The sequence below is a fragment of the Nicotiana tabacum genome, chromosome 17 (assembly GCF_000715075.1).
Source record: "Nicotiana tabacum cultivar K326 chromosome 17, ASM71507v2, whole genome shotgun sequence".
Classification (NCBI taxonomy): domain Eukaryota; kingdom Viridiplantae; phylum Streptophyta; class Magnoliopsida; order Solanales; family Solanaceae; genus Nicotiana; species Nicotiana tabacum.
Genome location: NC_134096.1, coordinates 80,941,489 through 80,957,937, shown reverse-complemented (window position 1 = coordinate 80,957,937; position 16,449 = coordinate 80,941,489). Strand labels below are relative to the sequence as shown.

The 16,449-nt window shown below is 38.8% G+C and overlaps 2 protein-coding genes across 2 annotated transcripts; both read right to left on the bottom strand.

The window, feature by feature from the left end:
- Positions 1-2,622: 2,622 nt before the first annotated feature.
- LOC142171951 (uncharacterized) lies at positions 2,623-3,390 on the bottom strand. Its single transcript, XM_075235681.1, has one exon. It carries the CDS (start codon positions 3,388-3,390, stop codon positions 2,623-2,625), a length of 768 nt encoding a protein of 255 aa, XP_075091782.1.
- Positions 3,391-15,577: 12,187 nt separating this feature from the next.
- On the bottom strand, positions 15,578-16,243 carry LOC107801415 (uncharacterized). The gene has a single exon (XM_016624742.1). The coding sequence runs from the start codon at positions 16,241-16,243 to the stop codon at positions 15,578-15,580; it is 666 nt and encodes a 221-aa protein (XP_016480228.1).
- Positions 16,244-16,449: the final 206 nt, after the last annotated feature.

The following is a 16,449-nucleotide window of genomic DNA, read 5'->3' as shown; positions in this document are numbered from 1 at the left end:
ATTGCTAGGATATTCGGAATGTTGTAGTAATTTAAGGAAAGCTCAAATCAAGGTATGTTAGCTAAACTCCTCTCTTAGAATTGAATCCCACGGTATTCAGGTAATTTATGTAAGTATCGAATTATTCATTATAAAATTGGTTATTCCAAATAAGCTTATGTTAAAAGATAATATGTTTAATATGTATCCCAAATACTTTTATCATGTTATGTTATCATATGAAAATGTGTTCAAAGTTTGGGTTGTGCATTAAAAATGTTTCGACTTCAAGTCAAGTTCAAACGAAGACTATTATGCCAAATTTTGTGAAAGATCTCGATGTTCTTAAGACTCTTAATTGCTCATATGTGTACTAAAAACCTTGATTTGAAATGCCTTGTTGTTGATAATGATGATGATGATGTTTGAAAGTGAAAAGGTGAGCATGAATTGCTAAATACGGCCGACGTGCCAAGAATAATTTTATAATTGTGGCCCCTAGTGCCAATGAAATAAAAATATGTGAAAGAAGTATGAAATGAGATGACTAGTAGAAAAGGATGATGTCGACCCATACATCATTGTGGTGAGACGGCCTAGCCGATTGAGTCATGATCGGATGCCATGCCGCACACATGGTGGTGATTGTGCTGGAAATTGTAATTGAAATTATGATTGTGGTTGATGTCTCGGATGAGACGGCCTAGTCGATCGGGTAGTGATCGGACTCCGTGCTAAAAGTACGGTGGTATTAGTATTGTGAACAGTGGCATATTGGTACTAAAGATCTCCCAACTTAAGATATGAAAATTTATTTGAACACTCTCTTGATCCTAATTTGAGGTTTGATGTTGTTTGTGGCTTCCACTGATATTATGATTGTTCTTGCTTGTGTTATTTATTATTTTATTGAGAGGGTGTTTTGTCATTCATACTAGTACTATTTCATATGTACTAACATCCCTTTTCCCGGGGGCACTGCATCTTCAATAGATGCAGGTGGTTCCACAACAGGAGATATTGATCAGTGATAGCGGTACACCCTCTTCCCAGCTGACTTGGTGAGCCCCACTTCATTTCGGGGTCATGTATCTTTTGTTCCTTGTGTATTGTGTTTGAGGTATAGTCGGAGTCTTATTGCCGGCATTATCATAGTTCTCTTCTGTATCTATTAGAGGCTCTGTAGATATAGTGTGGGTTGTATATTAGTGCTGGGGAAGTCAAACAAATTATGTTGTGTTTGAATTACTTGTTCCACTTCAAACCATGAAAATGTGTGTAATTTGAGACTTTAAAATGAAGTAACTAATGGTAATGAATTGGTATTGTATGCATGATCTCCTTAGTGTCTAATTAACGAAAATATGTATCCTATTTATTCATAAGTGAGTTTGGGTAGAAAGTATCTAACAAGCTTTCTTGACCGGGTTCACTCGGTTAAGCGCCGGTCGCGCTCCCCGAGTTCGGGCGTGATAAAAAAGGGTAATTTCGTTCGGGTATTATTGGGGCGTGGCTTAAATACACGGAAAACACCATTTTCGGGACTTTTGACATATTTTCGACCTAAGGAGGCCTAAGAGGCTAAGGAGGAGTTAGAAGAATACAAGCACAAGAATTTCATCATTCATTCCTCACTCAAGATTGGGTTTGGATTATATTTATGTTTTCCTATACTTTAATTACATTTGTGAAGAACTTCTCCATGTCTATGGAGTAAATCCTTTTGGATTTTGATGAATTTGGTGTATTTATGATTATTTATGGATTATAACTCTATTTTTATGTATTTGAATCGTGTTTGGATGATTTAATTGTTGCATGTATATTCACTTGTTCTTGTAATCGAAAGAGGCATAACTTGTGATATCTTTGCATTATATTGTTGGTTGAGTTCATAGATTCTTCTAAGTAATCGAAAGAGGCTAGTTTAATCATTGATTAAATCTAGTTAGGGGAATAATCGAAAGAAGTTTTCCTAAAGACCGATCCACTACGCATTCTTGCATATCTTCACAGTGCTTAAATTGGTTCATCTCATGAGGTTAAGACTTAATCGAGAGAGGAGGTTTGCTGAACGTTTGAACTAATAATAGAGTGAATTCGAGAGACTCACTTGAACATTAGAAGTGAATTATCTAGCGTTAGATCCCGAACAATTATCTTGCACTTATTCCGTCAAAACCCTATCTTCTTCCACTGATAACCTTAATTGCTTATTCCTTGTTTTGATAGTCACTAGTCAATAGCTGTAGATTTTAGATTCTTAGTTAAATTTTATTATTAATCATATAAATCTCTACAGTTGATTCTCCTGGATAGCAATCAAGTTATACTATACTATCTTTGACTAGCGAGCACAATTTAAGTGCGTGTTTTGCGCTCGTCATTCCGCCGGTCGGTGTACAAAATATGCATAGCGTTGACACATCTCACACTTATGAACGAACGTCTTTGCATCCTATTCCATCCGAGGCCAATAGTAACTTGCCCTAATCAACTTTAAAGCTAATGAATCTGCACTAGAGTGATTGCCGCAGACTCCTTCGCGAACTTCCCTCATCACGTAGTCCACCTAGGAGGCCCCCAGACACCGGGCCAATTGTCCTTGGTATGATCTTTTGTTTAACTACCATCTACGAGGCATTAACGGGTTGCTTTGGTTCGTAAAGCCCGGGATGACTTCAGGTCTTTGGGTAACTTGCCATGCCGAAGGTACTCGACGAACTCATTCCTCCAGTCCCAGACTAAGTTGGTTGAATTGACCTCACAGTAACCATCCACATCCAATACCGAGTGCAAAAGTTGAATAACTGTATCGGAGTTAGATCTTTTCATCTTCGTCGACGACCCCAAATTGGCCAATCCATCCGCTTCTACATTTTCTTCCCTTGGAATATGTATGATTGACCATTCCCTGAAACGTGCAAGAAATGCTTGAACCTTGTTCAAATATTGTTGCATGCGTTCTTCCTTTGCATCGAAAATCCCATACACTAGGTTTACTACCAGCTGGGAGTCGCATTTTACTTCGATGACCTCGGATCCTTGTCCCCAAGATAATTCAAGTCCTGCAACCAAAGCCTCATACTCGGCTTCATTGTTAGTTAACGAAACAATTTTAATGGCCAGCCTCGGGGTTTCTCCTGAGGGTGTGACTAGAACTATCCCGAGACCGGACCCTTTTACATTAGAAGATCCATCCGTAGATAAGATCCAAACTCCCAATGTCGTTTCCGACACCAGAACTGCTTCTTTAGCAGCTGAGGGCATTAACCCGGGAACAAAATCGGCCACAAAGTCATCCAAAACTTGCGGCTTGATCACAGTCGTGGGTTTGTACTCAATGTCGAACTCACTAATTTCGACTGTCCATTTAGCCAAATGGCCTGACAATTCAGGCTTGTGAAGCATATTCCATAACGGAAAGGTTTTCACAACGGCTATCGGGTGGCACTGAAAATAGGGCCTAAGCTTTTGCGAGGAAACTACGAGAGACAAGGCCAACTTTTCGAGGTGTAATTAATGGGTTTCTGATTTCGATAATATCTTACTAACATAATAAAAGGGAAATTATGTACCTTCTTCATCTCAGACCAAAGTTGCACTTACCGCTACCTCCGAGACCGCTAGATATATCAATAATTGTTCGCCTTCCACCGGTCTTGACAGTAACGAGGGACTGGATAGGTACCTTATTTGATCCGTCAATTCCTGTTGGCATTCCAGAGTCCACTCGAAATCATTCTTTTTTTTAGAAGCGAAAAGAAGTGATGTCACTTCTTCGAGGTTCTCGAGATGAATCTGCTTAGAGTCGCTAACCTCCCGGTCAACCTCTGTACTTTTTTCACATTTGTCAACTAGTCTGGAATGTCCTCGATAGCTTTGATTTTTGTCGAAATTTACCTCGATCCCTCTTTGCGAGACCAGGAACCCTAAGAACTTACCGAAACCAACCCCAAACACATATTTTTTTGGGTTGAACTTCATGATATGTTTCCTTAGGACGTCGAAAGTCTTTTGGAGGTGTTTCAAATGATCTACTACATTTAAAGACTTGACTAACATAAATGTATACATCCATTATTTTGTATTAATTTGAGTGTCCGTATGATTCACTAAAGAGCTTGGTTCTTTACCGTGTTCCTTAACTTGAAGTAAAGTAAATAATAATAAGCAGTTTTTACATGGAAAATCACTTGGCTCAAAAGGTGCAAAAATCACGACCTACTGCGTAGGATTTTAAACTTCAACTCCACTAGAACAATGAGCCAAAAATGTATTAATTACAAGACTGTAATTCAATACTCTCCAGTACTCCTACTACGACTAGTTGATTTACAAGTTACTCTAACTTGTAAAGCAAACACTCACTCCAACTCAGTAATTATTTGTGACACTTGATAACAACTCGATTTCCTAAAACACATTTGCTATACTGACTCAAGAAGAATACAATGCAAGTACTCGACAAGAGTGAACAACATATGACTCTTTAGTTGATGTGTAAATGATAAAAGCAGAAGTCCAAAGTAGATAGTATTTAAACGCATAAATATGAGATCTTCTAGGAGTCCTATACATAGTTAGATTCTCCTTTGATAGGACTCCTACTGTTCCAAGGATTCCACAAGCTTTGGGACTCTTGTCTCGGACTGAATTATATGTATCTTCTTGAGCAACAACCCTTATCTCATGTACCAGCCTTCTTCCACCAAACTCAGACTTGGGTAACTTTGAGATAAAGTTACCGTCTTGTATAGACATACAATCATCAACTTGAGGAGTTGGTTCTTTATCCTGAGGAGCTAGTTCTTAGAACAATTAAGCAGCTATCTTGAGGACTTGGTTCTTTAAATCATTGTATTTAGACATACTTTGTTAATCATCAAAACCTCAATAATACTCAACAAATTTCCCCTTTTTGATGATGACAAACTTTGTACACAACAAGCAGTACAGAACCAGGCAATCACAACAAAGAACCAGATATTCACTACAAGCACTATTGACAGACGTGTATGTTCACAACCCACTATTGACAGACATGTATGTTCACAACCTCCCAACCTTATCTACCCCTTTTGGCGTCATCGAAAACAAAAAGATGTTAGATAGATAAAGCATAGATAACGTAAGATTCAAGGCCAAATAGGCTACAACAGAAGATTAAGAAATATCAAGGCAAACATACTAGGCTGAAGATCCAATATTGCACAAAGAAGTAATGCAGTACAAGATGAGACATTAAGTAGTGCCAAAATAAACCCAGGGCCTCGTCTTAAACCATTTGAACAAAATAAACTAAGCATACTGCAAACTACTCAGACTAAGACAAAAGAAGAAAAAAATGATAAAGCATCACTGGAATAGGTAGAGGGGGTCAATGGAATAGACAAAAGGAAATTAAGGACATTGGGAATGAGCAGGTTCATGGTGAGAGGTAGAGGGGGGTCAATGCTTTCACAAGAGTGGCAATCTGTTGGGCATGAGCTTCCTTATCTCTTCTGAGCTCTTCCCTAAGTTGTGTGGTTTCCTTTCTCAGCTCATCATTGTATTCGTGAAGCTTGACATTCTCTTGAACAGCTAACTCAAATCTCTTACTGAGCTCTGCAGCCTTGTTGCTCCCAGGTAGAATAGCAGATCATGTGGGTCCTCTAGCCTTGATCTCCTCATAGCCACACTGCTTGAGGGTAACAGCATCCAAAACATCATTGTGGTTTCCATACTTAAGCTCAGGCAAGGCAATGTTGATCTTGTCAAACAGCTCAGTCCATATGAAACCATAAGGCATAGCATACTTAGGCTTGGAAAGGTATGCAACTCTTGCCATATGCTGAGTCATCATGCTAGGGAGATTGATAGGTCTACCAGTGTCAAGATGTTCCATTACAGCCATATCCAGCATGGTAGCTTCATGCCTTCTCTCAGACCTCTAAAGAATGCAGCAATTGACAAATGAAACAACAGCTTGTGAAAGGGAGTCATATCAGTCTTGTGCACCTTCTGGGGAATATCTAGTTCAAACTTTTGAGAAAACTTTCTTGTGACCATAATGCCAGTGTCAACATCATTGTCTATGGCTGACCACTTTTTCTTCAAGTAATTTTCAAATCCCAAAGAAGAGATATTCAGAAGCATCCCCAGCTCCTCAGCATCAAACTCCATTTCAAACCCCACTATATTAATTTTTACTACCTACCCATCAAAATTCAAATTTGCATAGAACTCCACCACAACAAGAACACATACAAGAGGGAAAACTTTGACAAACATGTGCTTCCACCCCTATAGTTCAAGTTTTTCTACTAGTTGAGCTATCCCCTTCTCATCAGTGTTTGTAAGAATCTTTCCATTAAGCACTTATCTGTTCCTGAACTTTGTGAGTCGATCAACTGCAGCCGGCACATTCTTTCTTGTATTTCCCCTACTGGTCCTTGCAGAAGGCATAGCAGTTTTTGTAATTTTGGCAACCTTTCTCTTTGGTGTAGAGGACTTAGTTAGCGAGGCAGACTCAGACTCATCCTCTCCATCCAGCTCAACCATAGGTTCCACAATTGAGACCTTCTTCCTTGGCTTCTTGGCACTTCTAACCTCTTCATCTCCAGTGAAAGGAGTTAGCAGAGACCTAGGTTTCTGAGTCCTTTTCTCTTCACCAGTTTCTTCTGAAGGGGCTATGACAGTGTTCCCATTGGGCATAAAGCCTTCAGACTTTTCACTCAAATTCTTATTCTCTTCCTCACTCTCTTCATCCACTCCTTCACTCTCACTTACTTTTTCTTGATCCTCACCCTCACTCTCAGAATTGTCCTCAACTTCACTATGATTTTCTTCTTCTGCAGAATCATTTACTTGTTTACCTATCTTATCATCCGTATCACTCTCCTTCTCATCTCCAGATGCTCCCTTATTCTCAGAGTTTTCTTCTTCATTAACTATGTCTTGAGCATCATGCTCATCATGATTGTCCACGACTTCTTCTTTTTTTTACCCCCATCATCATCCTCATTCTCCGTCCAGCTAAATGAAAGACTATCAGATGCCTCCTTTTGCATTGGTTCTTTACTTCTTTCCCCCTCAACCACAGGCCCCACAGTAGTAGTATCTACCTCTTTCCCCATATCACATACACCATTTTCTACGGTGAATTCTTCTACTTTTGGTTTCTCACTCGTGGATGGGAGAGAGTCTAAGGGTGCAACATATATATTAGATACCAAAACATCTAATTTTGAATGAGGATTTTGTACCTGATTAGCAATGACTGGCACTGATTCCCCCTGAACCACAGATTCCTTGACCACTGTGTCTACCTTAGTAACAGCATCAGGCACTTTCTTGACAGATTTTCTTGGAGTAGCCTTGAACTTGGTTGACTTAGAGGTATTTTTCGCAGTAGGCTCAGGTGCATGGGTGGTTGGTTTTGGAAGTGGGGATGCAGTGGAGGTGGGAATGGTGAGAGCAGCAGGAACATAGGATGATGATGCAGGTACAGTGGAAGATATTGAAGGAGAAGGAGCAGGTGTTAGTATAGGTTCACTTGATAGCTTGGCACTTTTCTTTGATTTGGGCTTCATGATTTTGGATTTTGCTTCAGCCTTGGATGATAATTTGGATTTAGAGGGGGTTTGACTGGATTTAGGCATGGTAATCAGATAAGAGACTCGATGAAGAGAATAGGAGAATTGGTTCTTTATATTTGTTCTTATTCTTGCTTAGAGTTTGAGAGAAACAGTGAGGTCTGAGAAGCTGATCATAGGGGCCTTTTAAAGACGTTACTCTTGATTTGACTGGAAGAGAGAAGGTGACCAAATTTAAGTTCTAACGAGACTCATATAATTGTTACTTTGACTGTTAGGATTTCAGGAGTAATTAAACTTTAATTGCACTAGGATTCCCCCTTACTCTTTGACTAGAAGAAGACTAGAAGTAATGCCAACAGAGTTAGAAATCTGAGCATAACAATAATTTTAGGATATTAAGTCCCAGTGAATTAAGACAATGTGGCACGTACCTGAGTCGAATAACCAACGCATTTAGTAGCTCCTTACTTATTTCTACAATTAAGCTTCAACACTTCACATTAGTATCATACAACACAGTTATCAGCCATATTTTCCAAGCAAGTGTGTGTGCTTAATACAGGCACGAAGTTGAATCAAACATATTGTACTTAATTATCTACATCTAATTATACTTTTCTAGCCAATCACCGGGTTCAACTTCGTTGGAAGAATTGATTAGACCTAGTTCTAGTATATTCCTTTCAAAGTGATCCCTACTCAGAGCTTTAGTAAAAATATCAGTAATTTGATCTTCATTTTTATAAAAGTTAATTGAGATCATTCTCTATTCAACATTGTCTCTGAGAAAGTGATGTCTAATGTCAATAGGATTGGTTCTCTTGTGCTAATATGGATTTTTAGCAATGTTTATGGCACTGGCGTTATCACAGAAAATGGGAACACAATCAACAAATATACCATAGTTCCTTAGTTGTTGTCTTATCCATAGCAACTGAGCACAGCAAGATGATGCTGCCATATATTTAGCCTCAGTTGTAGATAAGGCCACTGAGTTTTGCTTCTCGATTTCCCAAGACACCTAACAAGAACCTAGAAAATGAGTTGTTCCTGAAGTGTTTTTCCCGTCAACATGAAAGCTTACATAGTTAGCATCAGCATAACAAACTACATCAAAACTATATCCTCTGGGATACCATAGGCAGAGGTCAGGGGTCCCATAGAGATATCTTAGTATCCTTTTGATAGCCTTCAGGTGAGATTCCTTGGGATTTGCACACAATCCCACACTAAATACATTATCCAGAATGCTTGCTGTGAGGTACAACAGTGACCCAACCATTCCTCTATAAAGTTTCTGTTCAATATTTTTCCCTTCTTCATCAAGTTCCAGTTTTGTTGCAGTTGTAATGGAAGTCTCAATGGACTTAGAGGAGTACATGTTCAACTTCTTTAGTTATTCCTTGATGTATTTATGTTGATATATCTTGGTTCCAGTAGGTGTTTGCTTGATTTGCAGCCCCATAAAGAAGTTCAATTCACCCATCATGCTCATTTCAAACTCAATTCCCATCATCTCAGCAAATTCCTTATCTATTGCTTCATTGGTAGCCCCAAAGATAATGTCATCCACATACACTTGCACAATCAGAATATTCTTCCCTCTCCTTCTTAGAAATAGAGTGTTGTCCACCTTTCCTCTTAAAAAGTTGTTGGCTAAGAGAAACTTTGAGAGTCTTTCATACCAAGCTCTTGGAGCCTGTTTCAGTCCATAAAGAGCTTTATCCAACTTGAACACATAGTCAGGAAATTCTTCACTTTCAAATCCAGGAGGTTTTTTCACAAACACTTCCTACTTCAGATAACATTCAAGAAGGCACTCTTTACATTCATCTGATACAAGGTGAACTCCATGTGGGCAGCAAAGGCTATCAACATTCTTATAGCTTCCATTCTATCTAGATGTGCAAACATCTCATCATAGTCAATGTCCTCCTCTTGATTCTATCCCTGAACCACCAGTCTGGCCTTGTTCTTTGTGATATTTCCTTGTTTATCTAGCTTGTTTCTAAACATCCATCTGGTACCTATGACAGTTTTGTTCTTGGGTCTTTGTACCAAGTGCCAGACCTTGCTTCTCTCAAACTGATTTAACTACTCTTGCATTGCCATAATCCAGTCTGGATCCTTTAGGGCTTCTTTGATGGTCTTAGGTTCAACTTGTGAGAGAAATGTTGTGAGTGTACATAGATTTCTTAGAGAAGACCTGGTTCGCACTCATACATTTGGATAAGAGATGATATTCTCAATAGGATGTGAACTTTGATGCTACCATGGTCTAATCTGTATACCTAGAGAAAATTCACCAAAGGAGTGACCCAAAGGAACAGGTTCAGTGGGTGTGGCTTCATCAGTCTGGTTAGCAGTTAGAGTTTCTTCTTCTTGTTACTCGTGATCACTATCAATTTCCATGTGTTCTTCGAATCTATCTTCATACTGAGGTTCAGATTCCTTTGTAACTCTATCACCAGTGAATCCTATGTCATAATCTTCATCCTGCAAACCTTTCTCAGCCAAATTGTTAGATTCATTAAAGATAACATGAATATTTTTCTTTTACACACATAGTTCTTTTATTAAAAACTTTATAGGCCTTACTATGTGGATAGTAACCTAAAAAAAATTTCTCATCACTTCTATCATCAAACTTACCTAGAGCTTCTTTTCCATTATTACGCACAAAACATTTGCACCCAAAGGCTCTCAGGAGAGTGATGTTGGGTTTTCCTCCTCGAAGTAACTCATAGGGAGTTTTCTAAAGAATGGGTTTGGCCATGCATCTGTTTAGCAGGTAACAGGCAGTATTAACTGTCTCAGCCCAGAAACTCTCAGGTAATCCACTAGCAATCAACATGGTCCTCCTCATGGCTTCTAGAGATCTATGCTTTCTTTCTACAACCCCATTTTATTGTGGAGTTCTAAGTGCAGAGAAATTATGGTCAATACCATGTGAGCTACAGAACTCAAGGAATTTGGAATTTTCAAACTCAATTCCATGATCAGTTCTTATACTAAATACATTGCTCCCCAGTTTTGTTGAATCATTCTAACAAAATACATAGAAAATATCAAAGGTTTCATTTTTAGATCCCCAAAATAAAGTCCATATATACCTGGAGAAGTCATCAACAATCATAAAACATACCTCTTTTCTCCTCTGCCCCTTACTCACATTGGTCCACATAGGTCCTGTGAAGGAGTTCAAGAGGTTTAGAAGTACTGACAATCTTTTTAGATTTAAAGGATGACCTTACATGTTTCCCTCTAATACAAGCATCACACACCTTGTCAGAGGAGAACTCAACTTTTGGTAGACCAAGGACCAAGTCCTTTGCTGCCAACTTGTTGAGTTGGTAGAGACTAGCATATCCTAGTCTTCTATGTCATAGCAGTGGATCATCTTCCACTACACTCAAGCATGTGTGCTCACTCTGGGAAATTGAAATAATCGATATCTTGTAGACATTGTTATGTCTCTTACCCTTTAACACAATTTCATCAGTATCTAGTGACTGTGCAAATTTTGAAATTGAATTTTACCTCATTTCCTTTGTCGCATATTTGAGAGATGCTAAGAAGATTGTGTTTAAGGCCTACCACATAATACACATCTTCTATAGCATGAAAGAGTGACTTACAAATCTTGCCAATACCTGTTATCTGGCCCTTTTCCCATTTCCAAATGACAAACCCCCTCCTTAGAAGGTTGTCAGTGAGAGGAAGTTCTTCTTTTCTTCAGGCATATATATTGAGCATCCACTATCTAGATACCAATCTTGATTGTTCCCTCCCACTTTAGCCTGCACAAGAATTCACAAGTTAGTTTTGGGAACCCAGACAAGCTTGGGTCTCTTTTTTGTTTGAAAAGGGATGAATCAGATCTCTTCTTACCCAGAAAGGGAGAGGATTAGAAGCTATTTTCTTATTAACCTTAATCCACTTAGTATGGACAAGAGGCTTGACTTTTGGCTCCTCTTCCTTCTTTATATTTTTAGCAATACCAAAGATGCTTCTAAACATAGCATGAATTAAGGCAGGACAAGTGTCTCTAAAGTGTCCCACCTTTCCTCAATGAGTGCACATGTTATTATCGGAAATTTCTACATACTTTGGGTCAAACTTAGGGACAGGTTTTCTGTTGCCAATTCCGGATTTGTTAGAGCTATAGTTTTCATTCAGCCAATTTAAGATATCAGAAGATCTATGTCATTTGCTTAATCTAGAGAGTTCATAATTAGCCTTTTCTAGATTATCCCGTAGGATTTTATTCCTACATTCAGCATCACCAAGATTATATTTAGCCCCTTTTCATTCCTTTTCAAGCTTATTCTGCAGATCACTCATTTTTCATTTACCATGTATATCAAGAGACTTCTCATTCTTAGAAGTAAGCTCAAGAACCTGGTTCTTAAGATCTTTGACCTATTCCTCTAGATTAGCTCTGTTAAATTCAAGCTCTTTGAGATCAAGTTTGACACATGAAAGATTACTTATTAGCTGATCATTTTCAGCACTCATTTTATCCATTTCATTCATCAAGGTCACAATTATGGCCATCGGTTATTTTTTAGACATAACATGAATGTTTTCTTTCAAGTTAGAGATATTTACCTGGTTTATTTCATCTTCAGTTTCTGAATCACTCATGGCCATCATTCCTATCACTTCTTCCTCTATTTGGGATTCTTTAATCGCCATCAATGCCACTTTGATGTTTTCATCTCCAAAGTCAGCTTCCAAGGTCTTCCATTTAGCATGAGCAGAATGCAAGAGGACACTTTGAAAAGAGTGTTTATTGACAAGCTTTTGTAGAGCAGGTCCTTTGCTTTAACATTTTTTTGAACTAGATGACGGTCTTCCTCATCGTATTCCTCTTCTCTCTTATTGAACTTGTTACCTTCACTATTTATTTTGGTCGAGAGAATTGGTCCATGACTGACAATTACCCATAGGTCAAAGTCAGTGGCCTGAAAAAATGTTTCCATGCGTAGCTTTCATTCATAATAGTGGTGTTCATCAAACAAAGAAGGTCTTCCAATATGCATTCCAAGCTGCACTGGTGGCTCTGTCTCCACAGACCGGTGTTCATCAATTACAGCATAGAGACTTATAGTCTCATTCTCCTTTTCTTTCTCTTTATCACTTCCACTATCCTCATATGCTGCCAAGAAAGCTTGCTTCATTGCTTCAGTGAATCCTTTACCTAGGATTTTTCCTTTGTTGGAACTTTTTTCTCCCATCTTCTCCCGTTTCTCCTTTTTAGCTCGTTCTTTCCTCCACTGAATTTCCTACATTGGGTAGTCCTTGACGATGTGATCTAGCTTGCTACACTTGTAGCACCCATCATAATTAGCTTTGTCGACCTGCTTAGGCTTACTGTTGGTCTCTCTCTTGGATGCACTTTTGGAGTTCTTCATGAACCTCTTGAACTTGGCAAACATAGCTAGATCAGGATCATCATTGTCATATTCATCTTCCTTCGAAGCTTTAAGAACCAAGGCGTTATCCCTCTTTGATTCTTCCTTGTGCAGTTCTATCTTTCTTATTTTATGAGTTTTAAGTTTCCAACCAACTCATCAAGTGAGATTTTGTCCAACTCCTTGGCTTCTTGGATTGCTGTGACTTTTGATTCCCATGAAGCTGGAAGAATCCTTAGAACTTTGTTGACCAACTCTTATGAGGTGAACACCTTTCCAAATGAATTCAATTTATTGGTTAATATAGTAAACCTAGTCATCATATCCTGGATGGGCTCACTCTTTCATGGAGAAGAGCTCATAGTTTTTCATAAGTAGATTTATCCTTGATCTTTTCACTTGGTTTGTTCCTTCATGGGCATCCAATATCTGTTTTGTATTAGAGGACGTATAAATTCTATTGTACTCATCAGGACCAAGTCCACAAATAAGGATTTTCTTACCCTTTGCATTCTTCTCCATCATTCGGAGATATGCTGCCACAAATTCAAAGGGGTCCTTAGGAATTGTTTCATTTTGTGCATTTTGATTAGTGGGAGTTAATGGACCTTGAATCATTATGGTCCATAGTTCATAGTCTTCAGCTGTTAGGAAGTCTTCCATTCTTTCTTTCCACCAACTATAATATTTTTCATTAAACATGGGTAGTCTGGTAGTTGATTATCCTTTATTAATTCCGGGTGGAGCACTCATCTTGCTTCCAGGATCTCTCTAGGTGTTAACCGTGTGTGTGAGAGAACATGCTCTAATACCAATTGTTAATTTGAGTGACCGTATGATTCACTAAAGAACTTGGTTCTTTACCGTATTCCTTAACTTGAAGGAAAGTAAACACACCAATTTTTACGTGAAAAATTTAACCGACTCAAAAGGTGCAAAAACTACGACCTACTGCGTAGGATTTTAAACTTCAACTCCATAAGAACAATGAGCCAAAAATGTATCAATTACAAGACTGTAATTCAATACTCTCTAGTACTCCTACTACGACTAGTTGATTTACAAGTTACTCTAACTTGTAAAGCAAAACTCACTCCAACTCAGTAATTATTTGTTACACTTGATTACAACTCGATTTCCTAAAACACATTTGCTAGACTGACTCAAGAAGAATACAATGCAAGTACTCGACTAGAATGAACAACATGACTCTTTAGTTGATGTGTAAAGGATAAAAGCAGAAGTCCAAAGTAGATAGTATTTAAACGCATAAACTTGAGATATTCTAGGAGTCCTATACATAGTTAGATTCTCCTTTGATAGGACTCCTATTGTTTCAAGGATTCCACAAGCTTTGGGACTCTTGTCTCGGACTGAATTATTCGTATCTTCTTGAGCAACAACCCTTATCTCATGTACCATCCTTCTTCCACCAAACTCAGACTTGGGTAACTTTGAGATAACGTTATTGTCTTGTACAGACGTACAATCATCAACTTGAGGAGCTGGTCCTTTATCTTGAAGAGCTAGTTCGTAGAACAATTAAGCAGCTACGTTGAGGATCTGGTTCTTTGAATCATTGCATCTAGACATACTTTGTTAATCATCAAAACCTCAATACTCAACATTTTGCCTATTTTATATTCAAACATTTTGTTAACGAGCCTCTGATAAGTGGCTCCTGCGTTCTTAACCCCAAATGGCATCATATTATAGCACTATGTTCCGAAGTTTGTTATGAAAGAAGTTTTTTTCCTGATCCTCCGGGTTCATCCTGATTTGATTGTACTCGAAATAAGCAAGAAGGAAATGCATTAACTCGTGCCCGGATATAGCATCAATCATTTGATCAATGTATGACAATGGAAACGATTCTTTAGGGCACACTTTATTTAAATCCTTATAATCCACACACATTCTAAACTTGTTATTCTTCTTCGGAACTACCACTACACCAGCTAACCATTCTGGATATTTTACCTCCCGTATAAAACCGATATTGAGTAGTCGGGTTACCTCTTCTTTAACAAACTTGTTCATGACCTCGGCAATCAGATGTTTCTTCTACCTTATCGGTGGGAAGTTTGGATCCAGGATTAGCTTGTGCACAACCACCTTTAATAGGATACATGTCATATTTAAGTGCGATCACGATAGGCAATCTGTGTTAGCTTTAAGAAAATTTATAATTTCTAACCTGAGTTCGGGATTGAGTCATGTTCTAAAGTGAAACTTCCTTTCCAAAAATTCATCAAATAGGGCCACTTTCTCGAGTTCTTCCGCGGTTGACTTGGTTGCATCCGGCTCCTCCGGTACCTGAAAATATCTCGGCACCTGGTGGGATTCCGACAACTCCTTGCCTTTATCATCTTCATTTGGAAAGGGAGAAGGCATCGAATCCTGTAATTGCTATTTGTTGGATCTTTCTCCTTGCTGCTAGATATAGTCACCGCATTCATCTCCCTTGCCGCCAGTTAGTCTCCCCTTATTTGCTTAACTTCTTCCAGTGTTGGGAATTTCAACAACTAGTGATATGTTAAGGGAATAGCCTTCATCTCGTGTATCCATGACCTTCTGAGGATTGCATCGTAACCCATATCGCTATCTACCACTTCGAACATAGAGGTTTTGATCCATCCTTTGGCGTTTAAGCAAAATCTCTCCTTGAGTTGTCACACTTGTCAAGTTGAATACAGCTAAGAGTTTTGTCTTCGAAATGATACTTCCGGTCAGCTTTGCTTGCTCCAGCACTTTCCATGGGATGATGTTTTCTGAGCTTTCTGGGTCAACCAAAATACATTTAATTTTGAAATCTAAAACATTAAGAGAGATTACCAAAGCATCGTTGTGTGGCAGGAGAAGTCCATCAGCATCCTCCTCCATGAAGGTGATATTATCTTTCGTGACTCCCGGGCGTCTCTTGTTGTGAGTCACTAATATCTTTGTTTTCTTAGCCGTTGAGAAGCTTACACCGTTGACTTCATTTCCACCAAAAATCATGTTAATAGTCAACCGAGGGGAGTCTTTTATTGCCTTCAAAGGCTCTGCATTATCCCGGCTTCGGCCGTAATTGTTCTTGGTTCGATCACTCGAGAATTCCTTGAAATGGAAATTTTTCAGTAATATCGCAACCTCTTCGCGAAGACGTCGGCAGTCTACAGTTCTATGGCTGTGAGTCCCATGGTATTCATACCACAAGCTGAGATCCCTCTGGCCCAGATCAGATCTGACTGGCTTTGGGAAACATGCTTCTTTGATATTCCTCATCGCCGATACCAACTCTACTAAGCTGATGTTGAAGTTGTAATCTGATAACCTGGGATATGTGTAGAACCAAGCCCCTGGCACCTCCTTTTCTTATAATGATCTGATGCTCCGGCCACAGTCGGTTCTTCTATTAGGAGCAAACCTATTTGAGGTCTAAAACCCTTTGCTCCGCATCCCTCGATTCTTTCATACAGCAGGAAACGACC